A 17,546-nucleotide genomic window follows, 5' to 3' on the forward strand; every position below is an offset into this window, starting at 1 on the left:
GCTCAGGTAGTGATAAGGGATAAGTACACCCTCGTGGAGGAGTCTTGCCTGGAATGAGATCGATGGGACAGTCCCATGGACGGTGGGGCGGCAGAGTATCAGCACCTCCTTTACTAAAGACATCAGAAAAAGACAAATATGGGACTGGTATGGTTGAGGCGGAGTACTTGGAAGAAGATACTTGTGGCTCACTCAGAAGAACAGGTACAACTTGGGACAGACAGGTTGAAAAGCAGTCCTTACTCCAGGCCTTGAGCTCCATGGTTAGCCAGTCGACATGGGGGTTGTGCTTGGTAAGCCACGGCATTCCCAGTACTACAGCGTGCGAGGACTGAGGAAGGACCAAGAACTCTAACCTCTCCTGGTGCAGAGCTCTGACTTGAAGGTGTACTGGAACGGTCTGAGAGGTGATATGACCACTGGAGATGTGGCTACCGTCAACGGCTGTCAGGACCAGGGGCTGCTGTAACGGCTGGAGGTATAATAGGGTAGTAGCCCTGCGCTCACCATCTACTGTGTAGACTGATGTACTGTATGTAACAGGTGTTGACTGAATGACAAATCGTGAAGCACTGAATATATAATAATAATGATTTATTTAATTGTGCTGTGCTGACATGCACATAAAAATAACTGCAAAGGTGACCAGTGTGCCTGTAGCTCGTGCTTAGTTGTTATGCAAATGGAACTGATGCTGGGCAAAGAACTGGCACAATTCAGGGGGTGGTGTGGGGATGGGGGTGTTGGGGCGACTCTGTGGTGGGGTATTGCACAGAGTGAAGGTCTGGGAACTGCAGGAAGAAGTTCAAGTCTGTGTCAAAAAGGTCAAGTATCGCTGTGTCAGAACACAGGGCTGTTGGGATAATATGAACACAGCCCTTTGTCCACCCACCCAGGAACTTATAAGAGAAACATTAAGGGGGACATTTACCAAAATGGATTCGTAGAAAAAAGGTGTATTCGTAGGCAGAAATACACCTTTTTTTTATGAATTTGTATTTTCGGGATTTACAATCCCAAAAATACAACAATTCGTATTCCTAAAGATGGAACATTCGTATTTGTATTTACAAATACGAATGTCCTACACCATCGATAGGATACGACAGAAATCACCATTCAAAAGAATGGTGATTCCTGATTTACTAAGCAGCCGTATGGATAATACGGCTGCTAAGTGGTGCAAATACGACAGGAAAATACACCTTGCTTTCCCTGTCGTATTTGCTTTAAGCCTGCATAGATCAGTCAGATCCGTGCAGGCTTTAGTGTAAAAAAATAGAAAAAAAATTAAATAAAAATAAAAAAACGGCGTGGGGTCCCCCCCACAGCCGAAACCAGCACCAGGCTGACGGAGCCTGGAGCCGGTAATTAAAAATCAGGGAACCCGACAAATAGGGGTTCCCCGATTTTTAACAACCAGCCCCAGGCTCCTGCTCTGGGGCTGGTTCCCAAAATACGGGGGACAAAATGACTAGGGGTCCCCCGTATTTTAAGAACCAGCCCCAGGCAAAACCAGCCAGCAGGGTAATGCCACAGCCGGGGGGAGACTTTTTATACAAGTCCCCCCGGCCAAAGCATTCATCCCTACAGACCAGTCAGCCTGGCCAGGGGCCCTGGGGGAGTGGGGACCCCCCCAATGAAGGGGTCCCCCCCCCTCCAGGACTTACCTGACCAGGCTGAAGCCTGGTACTGTCCCTGATGCCCCTGGGCGGTGGGCATCGGGCTGATTATGGTGTAAAAAAAAAGATAAAACTATTGTTTTTTACTGTGGCACTACAAGTGCCAGCAAGCCTCCCCAGCAAGGAGCCGACTTTACTGGCTCCTGATTGGCCACTAGGCGGCTCCTGATTGGCTAGAATTCATTCTTAGTCCAGACGTCGAGGAAGCAACATCTCTCCAGCTCTGAAAGTCCCGACAGCCGGCAGCATAAGAAGAAGACAGAAGACAGAAGATAAAGAATAAAGTCCTGTAAAAGAAGAGAGAGGACAGAAGACCATCCATGGAGGACCTGGTGAGTAGGATTTACTTCCACAGGTCCAACATGGATTTTCTTCAGACAGGACGCCGACCTCGGAGCCGCCGACCCGGAGCCGCCGACACTGGAGCCGCCGACACCGGAGCCGCCGACACCGGAGCCAGCGACCTACCGACGGGATCAAGATAGGTAAGTATCAGTGTTTTGTGATGTGTGTATTAAACTTTTATTTCAAATGTGTGTCAGTGTGTTTTGTGCACTATTTTTTTAACTGTGGAACTACAAGTGCCAGCGGGCCCTTTAATGCCCAGCAGGCTGGGACTTGTGGTTCTCCAAGTCCCAGCTTGCTGGGGAGGCTTGCTGGCACTTGTAGTGCTACAGTAAAAAACAATAGTTTTATCTTTTTTTTTTACACCATAATTAGCCCGATGCACACCGCCCAGGGGCATCGGGGACAGTACCAGGCTTCAGCCTGGTCAGGTAAGTCCTGGAGGGGGGGGACCCCTTCATTGGGGGGGTCCCCACTCCCCCAGGGCCCCTGGTCAGGCTGACTGGTCGGTAGGGATGAATGCTTTGGCCGGGGGGACTTGTATAAAAAGTCTCCCCCCGGCTGTGGCATTACCCTGCTGGCTGGTTTTGCCTGGGGCTGGTTCTTAAAATACGGGGGACCCCTAGTCATTTTGTCCCCCGTATTTTGGGAACCAGCCCCAGAGCAGGAGCCTGGGGCTGGTTGTTAAAAATCAGGGAACCCCTATTTGTCGGGTTCCCTGATTTTTAATTACTGGCTCCAGGCTCTGTCAGCCTGGTGCTGGTTTCGGCTGTGGGGGGGACCCCACGCCGATTTTTTTTCCATTTATTTATTTTTTACAAATTTTTTTACACTCTGCAGCCTGCACGGATCTGACTGATCCGTGCAGGCTGCTAGAAACATTCGTATTAGCGGCCGTATATATGGCCAGCTAATACGAATTGTTACACCATCGGAGGGTTACAAAGCAGTCGTATCTGACTGCTTTGTACATTACCCTCCGGAACACGACTTTGCATACGACTAAAACAGTCGTATGCAGTCGGAGGGGAAATACCAATACGAAAAACTAGGTTTTTCATATTGGTAAATTTCCCCCTAAGTGACAGAATACACCGCCTATCGGAACAATAGGGGTGGGACCCATCACCCAATAAAGCCAACTATGATACTGACCAGCAACATCCTTGAAAAAGGCCGGATCGCGGACGGAGTGGACAGGAGGCCAATAGATGGGAGGAAGAGGCACAGTACATACAAAGAATCTCTCGACGCCGTAGATACTTTTCTTCGAGGGATAGACGGGACCGATTTATTTGCATTGGTTCTTCTGTGGCAGAAGCAGCAGACGATGCACTTTTAGCAGGAAGAGTAGCAGCAGGGGTGAAACGAGGTCGGAGACGATCAGATCGAGCTCTCTCCAATTGTTGCTCCTGAAGCCGCAGATCAACTTTATTGCACAAGGAGATTAGGTCTGTTAGGGAGGTTGGAGTATCGCGGGCTGCCAGTTCATCTTTTAGGTGATCGGCTAGGCCATTCCAGAAAGCAGGTACTCAAATACTTCTTTGAGAAAAGGCAGGCAAAATAATACAAGCAACTAAATATTTAGAGGATACTTGGAGTGCTTCAGTAGAAGAGATAAAGTCTCTGCAAAGTCCAGTAATAATGATTATGAATGTCCAGGTAAAGAATTGAAAAGATGACAACAGCAATGGATCCGTTGACTGAAAGAGTTATGGGGAATGGACTGAGGCCTGAAGATTCTGGAAGCGTAATCCTGAGAGATCCAGAAGTGGGACCGGAATTGGGAGTCCAGGAGGTAAGAACCCAGGAGTTCCAGGGAGGAGCTGGCGACCAGCGTGACTGGAATGAAGCGATGGGGTCTATGGCCAATAGCAAGCTGACGGACACAGCGGGAATAGCAAGGGCACAATAAGTCAGGAGCCTTCCCGGTAGTGCACGGCACAGAAGACTTTTTGTACTGACACTGAACTGCCTAGGCAGATCCCCTATATGCATAGAGGGCGGCTGCCATTGGCTGTCAGAGTGGAACAGGTGGAAACACCTGACCTGGCCCAATCCCCTGTTTGCCCTCAAAAAAAAATTTGAGCCCACAAATGATAAGGAAGTATCCGCACTCTTCTTATCCTCCTACTCTACTACCTCTCCTCTTGATCCTATACCTGCACAAGTCATTAAAAATCTATCTCCTATGCTTATTCCAACCTTAACTAATATCTGCAATCTCTCTCTTGCTACTGGTACTTTTCCATCTCTGCTCAAACATACAGTGATTTACTCCCATTCTGAATAAACTCAATTCTGACCCTAACTCTCTCTCTAACTATCGTCCTATCTCTCAGCTCCCATGCCTCTCCAAGCTACTGGAGAGACTTGTCTACTCTCGCCTCACAAACTTTCTTAACTCTCACACCCTATTAGACCCGCTTCAGTCAGGCTTTCGCTCTCAACACTCCACTGAGACAGCACTGACCAATGTGGTGAATGATCTGGTAACTGCTAAGTCTAAAGGCCATTACTCACTACTTATTCTTCTAGATCATTCTGCTGAGTTTGACACTGTGGATCACACTCTTCTTTTACAAACACTACATAACCAAGGTCTTAATAATACAGCCCTTTCCTGGTTCACATCTTACCTATCTGATCGCTCTTTCAGTGTTCGCTTCTTTGACTCTACTTCCTCTTCACTACCTCTGTCAGTCGGAGTTCCGCAAGGCTCAGTCTTAGGTCCTCTGCTTTTCACCATCTATACTTCCTCGCTTGGCAAACTAATCAGCTCTTTTGGATTTCAGTATCACTTATTTGCAGAGGATAATCAAATCTATCTATTAACCCCAGAGTTGTCACCAGTGGTTTTGGGCCGAGTCTCTGAATGTCTCTCCGCCATCTCATTTTGGATGTCTTCTCGCCAACTCAAACTCAATATTTCCAAAACAGAATTACTTATATTTCCACCAACTAAGAACAGTTACCATCCTGATATCTCCATCACTGTTGACAACTCGACAATCTACCCTACCCCACAAGCTCGTTGCTTAGGGGTCATCCTCGACCTGTCCTTTCTTACCCACATTCAATCTGTCTCCAAGGGCGGGATGCTATATAGCAGAAATGCGGTAAAAACCCCGTTTTCGGGGTTTCTACCGCATTTCTATATGCTATATGGCGCCTCCGCAGTGTCAGCGCTGCGGAGGGAATCGCCAGCTAAAGCTGGCGAATCCCTGCAGAAGCCTATGGGCTTCTTACCGCAGCGCTGTTTGAGGGATCCGTCACGGATCCCTCCCAGCGTGCCCTGCGGCCGGCGCCGGGGTCTGCGCATGCGCAGATGGACTCCCGGGTCACAGACCCGGAAGTCCAGTGCCGGCACCGCATCGCAAGGGACAGCTCTTACCGCAAGAGCTGTCCCTTGCATGAATAACGGCATATGTTATAGCATATGCCGTTACTAATAATGCGATGTCCGGCGAAGGGGGGCCGCGGATGTTATAACATCCCGCCCCAAATCATGTTACATGCATCTAAAAAACATCCAAAATATGACCGTATCTCACACAAGACACTACTAAATGTCTTATCCATGCACTCATTATATCCCGCATTGATTATTGCTATAGTCTCCTAACCGGTCTTCCCAAGAACAGACTCTCACCACTACAATCCATTTTAAATGCTACTGCTAGGCTGATCTTCCTTGCAAGACGCTCATCGTCTGCTGATCCGCTCTGCCAGTCCCTCCATTGGTTACCTGTATCTTACCGTATTCAATATAAAACACTTCTACTAGCAGATAAAGCTATTAACCATACTGCACCAGCATATATCTCTCTACTTATCACAAAATATCTCCCATCTCGACCACTCCGCTCTGCACAAGATCTGCATCTCTCTTCTGCATGGGTCACTAGCTCCCAATCACTATTACAGGACTTTCATCGGGCTGCTCCCATCCTATGGAATACCCCTCCACGCACAATAAGACTCTCCACTAGCCTACAAACTTTCAAGCGTTCCCTGAAAACTCACCTCTTCAGGCAAGCCTATCATATTTAAATTCTACGCGCATAACCCTCTGAGGCACTTATGTATTATATAGCTTCCCTTCTGGACTTGTAACTTGGTGGGACTGCTATGCTATTACTGATGCCTGTCCTTGTGTTTCCCTCCTATATCCCTATAGATTGTAAGCTTGCAGCAGGGCTCTCCTACCTCCAAGTCTGTCTGTTGTTACCCAGTTTGTTTTATCACTGTCTACTATTGTAAAGCGCAACGGAATCTGCTGCACTATATAAGAAACTGTAAATAAATAATAAATAAATAAAATATGTATGTATGTATGTATGAGAGTGTCGGTGTTGTATGTAAGACAGCGGTGTATGTATGAGATTGGTGTATGTATTAGAACGGTGTATGTACAGTATGTATGAGAGTGGTGGAGTATGTATGAGCGCAATGTATGTTTTAATACAGGATTACGGTTAAAACAAAGCCTGCAGTAAGTTCCTTTGTGAGCTAGCATAAAAATCATAGGTAACACTAACAACGGTTCTTGTACGACACTAGCCATAGTGCCGTAGTGTAGTCGTTAGTTGGGGGGGCCCGGCACCCGCAAGCCTGGCAGGCCATTGTTGCATGTGGTATACTATGTAATGGGTGTGTGACGTGTAATAGGCATTACGGTGTGAATATTTGGCGAGCGCCTGCAGCGCGCACTATCCCTGTTGTCCCTATTTTACGAAAAATTGTAAAGCCCTGTAATGGGCATTACGGCGTGTGGCATTTGTTTTGCCTGTCAACAATGTATCTAAGTATAGTGATGTAATAACCACGCCTACTTTTATGTTGGCTCCGCCCTTTATTGATTTGATGCCGCCCACATGAGGCCACTTTCAGAAATTTTCCTGGGCCACTTTTAGACCCCAATCCACCCCTGTTCCCTGGTAATGTATGATTGCCATCAACTGTGGGGAAACACCTTTCTTATCAATTACCTAGCTCACCACAGGTGATGGTAATCATACATTACCAGGGAAGTCCAGGAACAGAGCATTTTCTCCCTCTTGGAGAGGGTCAGGTAGACAAGCATCTACATGTATCCCTATAGATTGTAAGCTTGCCTCCTACCTCCATGTCGGTTTGTATCTACCCAGTTTGTTTAATCACTGTTGTTTCCAATTGTAAAGCGCAACGGAATATGCCGAGCTATATAAGAAACTGTAAATAAAAAAATAAATGTATCCTGTAACCACTGGACACTCTTCTATAATCGATATGTCCAGTTCTGCAATTATTGCTAAACCTCAGGTGGCCTTGATCCCAGAGATAACCTCTCCAGCTGCTCAGTAATAATTAACTGAAGGTTCAGCCAGTACATGACTGTCTATTATGTCAGTCATTAGTGTCTTACTGCATGTGAGTATACTGCTGGGAGTATAACAGCACTACTCCATGCCAAGTGCCAGTGTCTACCCTACAGAGTATACGGCCAGCATTGTGCTGCATGTGAGTATACTGCAGGGAGTATAACAGCGGTACTCCAGGCCATGTGCCAGTGTCATCCCTACAGAGTATACTGTCAGCATTGTGCTGCATGTGAGTATACTGCAGGGAGTATAACAGCGCTACTCCAGGCTATGTGCCAGTGTCATCCCTACAGAGTATATTTCCAGAATTGTGCTGCATGTGAGTATACTGCAGAGGGGTTAACAGTGCTACTCCAGGCCATGTGCTGGTGTCATTCCTACAGAGTATACTGCCAGCATTGTTCTGCACGTGAGTATACTGCAGGGAGTATAACAGCGCTACTCCAGACCATGTGCCAGTGTCATCCCTAAAGAGTATACTGCCAGCATTGTGCTGCATGTGAGTATACTGCAGGGAGTATAACAGCGCTACTCCAGACCATGTGCCAGTGTCATCCCTAAAGAGTATACTGCCAGCATTGTGCTGCATGTGAGTATACTGCAGAGGGGATAACAGCGCTACTCCAGGCCATGTGCCAGTGTCATCCCTAAAGAGTATACTGCCAGCATTGTGCTGCATGTGAGTATACTGCAGAGGGGATAACAGCGCTACTCCAGGCCATGTGCCAGTGTCATCCCTACAGAGTATACTGCCAGCATTGTTCTGCATGTGAGTATACTGCAGGGAGTATAACAGCGCTACTCCAGGCCATGTGCCAGTGTCATCCCTACAGAGTATACTGCCAGCATTGTGCTGCATGTGAGTATACTGCAGAGGGGATAACAGCGCTACTCCAGGCCATGTGCCAGTGTCATCCCTAAAGAGTATACTGCCAGCATTGTGCTGCATGTGAGTATACTGCAGAGGGGATAACAGCGCTACTCCAGGCCATGTGCCAGTGTCATCCCTACAGAGTATACTGCCAGCATTGTGCTGCATGTGAGTATACTGCAGAGGGGATAACAGCGCTACTCCAGGCCATGTGCCAGTGTCATCCCTACAGAGTATACTGCCAGCATTGTTCTGCATGTGAGTATACTGCAGGGAGTATAACAGCGCTACTCCAGGCCATGTGCCAGTGTCATCCCTACAGAGTATACTGCCAGCATTGTGCTGCATGTAAGTATACTGCAGAGGGGATAACAGCGCTACTCCAGGCCATGTGCCAGTGTCATCCCTACAGAGTATACTGCCAGCATTGTGCTGCATGTGAGTATACTGCAGAGGGGATAACAGTGCTACTCCAGGCCATGTGCCAGTGTCATCCCTACAGAGTATACTTTCACCATTTCCCTTCACAGCTTAATCCTATCCTTCCCACTACATCCTAACCCCTCTTCTACAACCTCTAACCCAGTCCCGACATTAGTGGATAAACCGAGCCCTCCTTTCCTGCCTTAATGCTAGCCCCCCCGCCTCATAGTCCGTAAAGAGCAGGACGGCTGTAGGTATTTCGGGGTCGGCATCCTGATCCTGATAACGTAGGTATATATATATATATATTGAACACCAGCATCCTGACCACATTCCCTTGGGCCATACTTGCCTACTTTTGAAAACTAGTTTCAGGGAGATTATAGTTGGTAATCGAATTTTTCACAGTGCCCCGTTGAGGGGGCGTGTCAGGCTCCACCCACAAGGCATGTTTAGTTCCATATATGGCGAGATTGTGAACGTGGCACCTAGAAGCGTTGGTGTGTACTGCTACATCTGAGAGGAATCTTTTAAAATGACTTATATACAAATTTAGATGATCCCCAAAGCAGTTAGTAAGTGCTGGGAAATGGTGCAGATGATAGTGTTCATTCTAGCACCTGCTATCTTTGAAAACCCATGCAGTTCCTCTTCTCTGCCTGGGGTGTCACTGTCTGCTGTGGTGTTTATAGCACAGGTCTGGCTTGCATATCAGTGCTGATATACAGACCACACTGTGCTAGAAGCACTACAGCAGACAGTGACACCCCAGGCAGGGAAGAGGAACTGCATGGGTTTTCAAAGATAGCGGGTGCTAGAATGAACACTAGATGATTCAATGTAAATGTATCTATCTCTAATTCCCTTTTTCCCCAAAAATGTAACAGTGTAATGTAGGCTAGGTGAAATGAGGGAGATTGCTAGACTAATGAGGGAGATTGCTGCTATTTCAGGGAGTCTCCTGCGGAATGCAGGAGAGCAGGCAGCTATGCCTTGGGCCTATACCCCTAACCTCCTTCTCACCCCTCTCAGTCCCAGGATGCTTTGGAAACCAGCTGGAAGCAAAAGTGGACAAGCAGGATGTGGTGAACCGGATGTGCTATCACAAGACCGACGATTACTTTACTCTATGGTTGAATCTCAACATGTTCCTCCCACTGGGAATAGATTGCTGGATTGATAACATACGGTATTATCAGTGGTGCCGCCATCTTTACTTTACCATGTAATATTTGCAGTGTATAGTAGGAGCAGTGACATGTGTAATGTAAGGTGGTATGTGTGTATAGTAGGAAGAGTGACGGGTGTAATGTAAGGTGGTGTGTTTGTATAGTAGGAGCAGTGACAAGTGTAATGTTAGGTGGTGTATGTGTATAGTAGGAGCAGTGACGGGTGTAACGTTAGGTTGTGTGTGTATAGTAGGAGCAGTGACGTGTAATGTTAGGTGGTGTGTGTACAGTAGGAGCAGTGACGGGTGTAATGTTAGGTGGTGTGTGTGTATAGTAGGAGCAGTGACAGGTGTAATGTTAGGTGGTGTGTGCATATAGTAGGAGCAGAGATGGGTGTAATGTTAGGTGATGTGTGTATACTAGGAACTGTGACGGGTGTAATGTTAGGTGGTGTGTGTGTGTATAGTAGGAGCAGTGACATGTGTAATGTAAGATGGTATGAGTGTATAGTAGGAGCAGTGAAGGGTGTAATGTTCGGAGGTGTGTGTGTGTGTATAGTTGGAGCAGTGACTGGTGTAATGTTAGGTGGTGTGTGTGTATAGTAGAAGCAGTGACGTGTAATGTTAGGTGGTGTGTGTATAGTAGGAGCAGTGATGGGTGTAATGTTAGGTGGTGTGTGTGAAGTAGGAGAATTGATGGGTATAATGTTAGGTGGTGTGTGTGTGTGTGTGTGTGTGTATAGTAGGAACAGAAACGGGTGTAATGTTAGGTGGTGTGTGTGTATAGTAGGAACAGTGACGGGTGTAATGTTAGGTGGTGTGTGTATAGTAGGATCAGTGATGGTTGTAATGTTAGGAGGTGTGTGTGTGTGTACAGTAGGAGCAGTGACGGGTGTAATTTTAGGTGGTGTGTGTATAGTAGGAGTAGTGACTGGTGTAATGTTGGGTGGTCTGTTTATAGTAGGAGCAGTGACATGTGTAATAGGTGGTGTGTGCATATAGTAGGAGCAGTGACGGGTGTAATGTTAGGTGGTATGTGTGTATAGTAGGAGCAGTGACGGGTGTAATGTTAGGTGGTGTGTGCGTATAGTAGGAGCAGTGACGGGTGTAATGTTAGGTGGTGTGTGTATATTAGGAGCAGTGAGGGGTGTAATGTTAGGTGGTGTATGTGTATAGTAGGAGCAGTGACGGGTGTAATGTTAGGTGGTGTGTGTGTGTAGTAGGAGCAGTGACAGGTGTAATGTTAGGTGGTGTGTATAGTAGGAGCAGTGATGGGTATAATGTTAGGTGGTGTGTGTATAGTAGGAGCAGTGACGGGTGTAATGTTAGGTAGTGTGTGTGTGTATAGTAGGAGCAGTGACATGTGTAATGTTATGTGGTGTGTGTTTATAGAAAGAGCAACAGGTGTGTCATACACCAGTGCTCGAAGTGGAAATTTTAAAGTAGGGGTATGAAAAAAATTAAGGATGTAGTTATGTGCGCACCCGCTCCAGAAAAGGGTGTGTGTCTTTAAGTGTAATGCACCACACCACATACCCCTTATACACATTATACACCACAATAGTAGGATCCTTACACATTATGCCAGAAGGTATGAGCCAAAATTCATGGATAGAAAGGACAAAGGGACAGGAAGAGTGACAGCAGGGACACAGAAAGAGAGAGAGACATCAGGGACACGGAAAGAGAGAGTGACATTGAGGACAAAGGGAACGAGAGATAGAGTGACAGCAATGACAGAGACAGTGACAGCAGGGTTATAAAAACAGGGAGAGTGACAGCAGGGACAGGAAGAGTAGCGGGGACAAAGAAACAGAAAGAATGACAGAGGGGAGACAGGGACAGAGGCAGTGACAGCATGGAGAACAGTATGGACAGGGAGAGTGACAGCAGGTACAGAGAGGTATGTAGGGCAGGTCCGAAACTAGGAATTCCAGTGCCCAGGTCAAGGTAGCAATTTTCTGAGGCATGCACCAACAGTTTTACTGGGCACAGCTGACCCCACTGTGGATGTGTGTTACTATAATGGTAGGAAAGCTTGGAAATAAGTATATGGACTACAGCTCATTCTGTTGATGACCTTGGACAAAGACAGGAAATTCAGCTCCTCCAAGTGTGTAGCTGCTTGCACAGTATTGGCCGCAGCAGGCAGGCAGAGAGGGGAAGTGCAGAAGTGACAAGTGACAGCTCCCTGACTGACTGACATAGCACCTGAGGCATTAGTGTTCAGCCAGCCTTGCTGCACTACTACATGGGCATCATCCAATATAATAAATCAGTAGCACTGTGGCTGCACATACCTTTCAACAATATTTGGCTGTGGGATGCAGCGCCGGCGTGGGCTGGGGCATCTCTCTGTAACAATCACTGTGCCTGTGCTGGTTGCTGTGGCTCCTGCCCGCCTCTCCCTCCTGCTCCGAGTCCGCACGATGGCTCTTCCACCTCCAATGTCACCCACACTGCGTCACTGGAGGAGGAGGAACCCAGCGGCACCGACTGTCCTCGGCAGTGAAGTTAAGTTAGCAGCTCACTAGGCACCCCCTTATACAGGGCATGGTAGGGAGCTGCTGAGTGAGTCAGGGGAGACTGCTCCCCCTTGTGGGGGAGCAGGGGAGCCAGGTTCTGCACCGCTACCAAATGAAAAAAAAAATCAGTGCTCAAAGGAAGTGCCGGTATGCCATAATGGTGTTTACCAGCCCACTTCGAGCACTGTCATACACAGCGAAGAGCCTAACAGGCAATCTATTTACTTTTCAGAGTTGTCTACAACAAGACCACCAGAATGGCGACGAATGCTCAGGGAGTTGATGTCCGTGTCCCTGGATTTGGAAAAACATTTTCTGTTGAGTATCTGGATAAAAGCAAATTAGCTGGTAATATATTGTCGATTGTCTGTCTACTGCACCATGTTTTCTCCCCACTGACAGCACCAAAATGCCTGGTCACTGCCTGCACCCCAGAAGCCCAGCTACCACACTCTGGCCCTTATTCTGATCGGTGCGGCCAGGACCGTGCGCCCGAAACCCCGCCTTCCATACGGATCGCCAACTCCGTCCGAACGCGGTAAGAAGCTGTCCGCACGGACCGCAAGTGTATTTCTCATGGAATACACCTCCTTCATCTCAAGTAACCTCCCCATCATTCGATGGTCGCAGACCATCGAATGCTGGACTGAGTGTTCCACCAGCTCCCGCAACCTGAGACCACACGGGCATTTCTCCGTGCAAAAGCAGGGATCTGGGCGGGCAGCTGACATCCGGCAATGTCATATGTCCGCCCCCTACACGTGCGTCACGGCCGCATTACCATACGTACGCCCATCGTTTTCATGGGAACTCCCATGAAACGCGGGGAGTATGCATATGGTAATGAGCCCAAATAGCCCTTCACGCCCCTCTCCACCCCCTGTTCATAGTGTACACATTTCATGCAGAATTTGGCCGTACGCCCTGCTCACACATGCGCAGAGACGCCTCTGCACATGCGCAGACACAAAACATCGGCAGCACGAACTAACGCGGATATTACCGCACCGATCAGAATAAGGGCCAATGTTATTTATTTATTTACAGTTTCTTATATAGTGTGTACACACGGTACAATATACCTCCTGATGTTGACGATATAGTCAACATCGCGTCGGCATCGCATACAGATCGCATGCAGATTGCAAGGGTTTTAACCCTTGCGATCTGCTTGCGATCCCGATGTGCTTGCACGTATCGCAAGGCAGATAGTCTTGGCTGCCTTGACTATATATTGCAGATCTGCACTATATAGTCAAAATTGTGCCATTACATGCATGCCATGCGATGCGAGTACCGATGCGATCTGATCGCATCGGGACTCGCATAGCACGGTATACCCTACCGTGTGTACACACCAATATAGTGCAGCAGATTCCATTGCACTTTACAATTGTAAACAGCGATAAACAAACTGGAGGTAAGAGGGCCCTGCTGCAAGCTTACAATCTTAGGCTTGATACATTTGTTTCAAAGGACTCTTCTAAGTATCTTTGTATCTGTTATTCACAGTGCTTTGTCAACTTGATTCTCAGGCAACCAAATGAAGTGGTCTGCTAATATCCTGATATAAGTACAGTTATTAGATCAAATACCCCGATCTGATTATATATTGCAGTGTTTAGTATACTGTATATTACACATAACAATTGTGTGTGAGCTAGCTAATCATAGATCCCCCTCTAGTGGACACTGTGAGGCGGTGATTTGCTCTAATTTAATCTATTGATCTACTGTATACCAGTGGTCAGGGAACTCGGTCCTCATTACCCCACGCAGTGCATGTTTTGCAGGTCTCCTCACAGAATCACAAGTGAAATAATTAACTCGAACCTGCGAACCTTATAAAATGTTTCTGTGAGTAATTAGTACACCTGTGCACCTGCTGGGTTACCAGCAAGACATGCACTGTGTGGGGTAATAAGGACCGAGTTCCCTGACCACTGATCTATACTGTGTGGGATCTGTTCTATCAGTATCCTCACACTCTGTTGTTTATATTGCTGGTCAGATTCCTGCACTGTATGTGCCGCTCACTGTGGGTTGGTTCCTGGTTCTAATCATACTTACACATGTATCAGCCTAATATAAAAACTGCAGTCATAAATTCATATTTTATTGATACATTTCATTGTAATAGACATCTCCACATCCTAGCCGACACATGTTTCACATAAGCTTTGTCAAGGCCTTCGGGATGTTTTCATGGGTGCCTTGGGTTGTGATCCAGGACAACTCAAATTATGTATGGTCAAAGTAAAAGGCAAAACCAGAGCTTGTGGCTTCTAATCCTAATTTATGTGGACAATCAGAAGTGAATCATGTCCCTTACCACACAACTGATCCTAAGACAGAAGTGAATCCCGTCCCTCACCACACAACTGACCCTAAGACAGAAGTGAATCCTGTCCCTCACCATGCAACTGGCCCTAAGACAGAAGGGAATCCCGTCCCTTACCACAAAACCGATCCTAACACAGAAGTGAATCCCGTCCCTACCACACAACTGACCCTAAGATAGAAGTGAATCCTGTCCCTCACCACACAACTGACCCTAAGACAGAAGTGAATCCCGTCCCTCACCACACAACTGACCCTAAGATAGAAGTGAATCCTGTCCCTCACCACACAACTGACCCTAAGACAGAAGTGAATCCTGTCCCACACCACTCAACTCACCCTAAGACCGAAGTGAATTCTGTAGCACACCTCACAACTGACCCTTTATTTGTCAATAAGAAACTTTTGACCTAAGGTGCTGTGATTCAAAAACATTTTATATATGTATTAACCATTTTCTATTCATTTCCAGGTTATTTTCACACCCTCGTACAAAACCTGGTAAATAATGGTTACGTGAGAGATGAGACAGTCCGCGCCGCTCCCTATGACTGGCGAATCGCTCCCAGTAAGTACAGAGAAGACCATTACCTGATACTTCCAGCTTGGATTTACAATAAACTGTATCAGCTCATAGTAGTGCAGTGTGTGGGAGGTGCAATTGAGGCCTATCCAATGTGTGCTATGCGATTTGAACTACACTGCAATAATATGCAGCACAATAACGTGCGATATAGTACAACCAGGGCTATTTTTCAGTAGGCTCCAGCAGGAACTGAGGCCCTTATTCTAGTTCACTCTTTCTGACAAAATATTTCTTAGATGGACAAAACCATGTGCACTGCAGGTGAGGCAGGTATTACTTGTGCAGAGATAATTAGATTTGGGTGGGGTTTTACACCTGCCTCACCTGCAGTGCACATGGTTTTGTCCATCTAAGGGTGCCCATACACGTTACAATTATTGTATACAATATTGTATACAATATCGCATCTCATCCGATCTCGGTTTTGCGATGACATCAGATGAGATGAGATCTAGTACAAAAAGTATGTGCAGCACGTACTTTTTGTACTAGATCTCATCTCATTTGATGTCATCGCAAAACCCAGATCGGATGAGATGCGATATTGTATACAATATTGTATACAATAATTGTAACGTGTATGGGCACCTTAAGAAATATTTTGTCAGAAAGAGTGAACTAGAATGAGGGCCTCAGTTCCTGCTGGAGCCTGCTGAAAAATAGCCCTGAGTACAACAATACCTGCATACTATTTACCATGCACTATTGACTATGAGGGAGTGTGCGTCCCATGGGAAAATAAACATGGTACAGTTTGAGATCTGTAATTTTCTAGGCGGTAATTGAGAACTGAAGGACAGGATCTGATTGGTTGCTATGGGAAACTAGTAAGTAACTGCATGGTTTCTCCCAGCTCACTGAATGGTATTAGTAACTAATCTAGAACACCACATGATAATAGAATTCAGAGATATTGGTTACATACTGTATATTCACGCAAATTTATGTGTCAGCCTCCAAGCCGTCAGTGTGGCTCTAGTGTAGCACAGAGATGCGGGGGACATCAGCTGACATTGGAAGGCAACATTTGCAGTCATGACACTGCAGTGAGGGTGCCGTGTAATGCAGGCAGGAGCCGGAGGTCTGCGGGATGGGGAGAGAGCCGGGAAACTGCCTGTCTGATCAGTAGGGAGACGGCTCCAGCGGCAGCAGACCTCCGGCAGCCCCGGCGCGGTGATAGCAGATGTCAGAGCTGGGGCTGCTGGAGCCAGAGGTCTGCTACTGCTGCTGGACCCGCCATGCGCTTGCCGGAGCATTGAATACCCCCCTAAGAGTGAACCAGAATAAGACCCCAATACCTATTAACACTATAGTATTTTCACTGGTGTGCTGATCTGGGCTTTCTAGCTTGTGCTGGTTTTTGGGGTGCCGCATCCAGTATTCCCTCCTCTAGTCAACTTTCAACCTCCCAGTATGCCCTCCTGTAGTCAGCCCTCCGGCACCAGTATTGTGGCGCATCAGCATTTGGACCAATGGCCTACCAATCGCTGAGGGAGAGAAAGAAAGTCTCCTGTACTAGAGGAATGAGCACACCTTATACTTGTCACAGCTATCCAACCTCCTTCCCTTGTCTTATTCCGTTTGTGAATTTTGGATCAATCTGTGTAGCATAATGTAAACTTTGGCTCATGCTGGGTAAGTATAATGTAAATGTCTTATTTCATGTGGCATAATGTTTAAGGGGCGAGTAATAGGGGGTCTATTGTTGTGTTGCATAATGTGTATATGGGGTGGTACACTTCACTCAAGGACATGCGCCCTTTTAAGAGGCCATACCCCCTTTTTCAGAACCCACACATAACTACTCCCTACACTTTTCCATACTCCCACTTCAAAGTTTCCACTTCGACCACTGTGTGTGTGTGTGTGTATATATATATATATATATATATATATATATATTATATATATAGCAAGGTTATAGCGAAGTACAAGCAGACAGCGGCACTCAATGGGTTTTCAAAAGGTTGTATTAAATCATTCTCCAACGTTTCGGGGACTAACACCCTTTGTCAAGGTGCAGGAAACAACAACAGAAGTGATCATACATCAAACTTAAATAGAGTGATTTTACCGTGAGGCATGTTCATTCAGTGAACTGAATGAACACGCCTCACGGTAAAATCACTCTATTTAAGAAACGTTGGAGAATGATTTAATACAACCTTTTGAAAACTCATTAAGTGCCGCTGTCTGCTTGTACTTCGCTACAACCTTGCTACCTATTGAAACCTAAAGGCACC

At 46.7% G+C, this 17,546-nt stretch overlaps 1 protein-coding gene across 1 annotated transcript in view; it reads left to right on the forward strand.

The window, feature by feature from the left end:
• LCAT (lecithin-cholesterol acyltransferase) overlaps window positions 1–17,546 on the forward strand; it is a 131,419-nt gene that overhangs the window by 16,866 nt on the left and 97,007 nt on the right. Inside the window, exons 2-4 of the mRNA XM_083165104.1 lie at window positions 9,717–9,873; window positions 12,610–12,725; window positions 15,190–15,285. Coding sequence (XP_083021230.1) covers window positions 9,717–9,873; window positions 12,610–12,725; window positions 15,190–15,285 — 369 coding nt within the window. The remainder of the gene's footprint in view (window positions 1–9,716; window positions 9,874–12,609; window positions 12,726–15,189; window positions 15,286–17,546) is intronic.

This window comes from Crinia signifera, chromosome 11 (genome assembly GCF_055691185.1).
Source record: "Crinia signifera chromosome 11, ASM5569118v1, whole genome shotgun sequence".
NCBI lineage: Eukaryota > Metazoa > Chordata > Amphibia > Anura > Myobatrachidae > Crinia > Crinia signifera.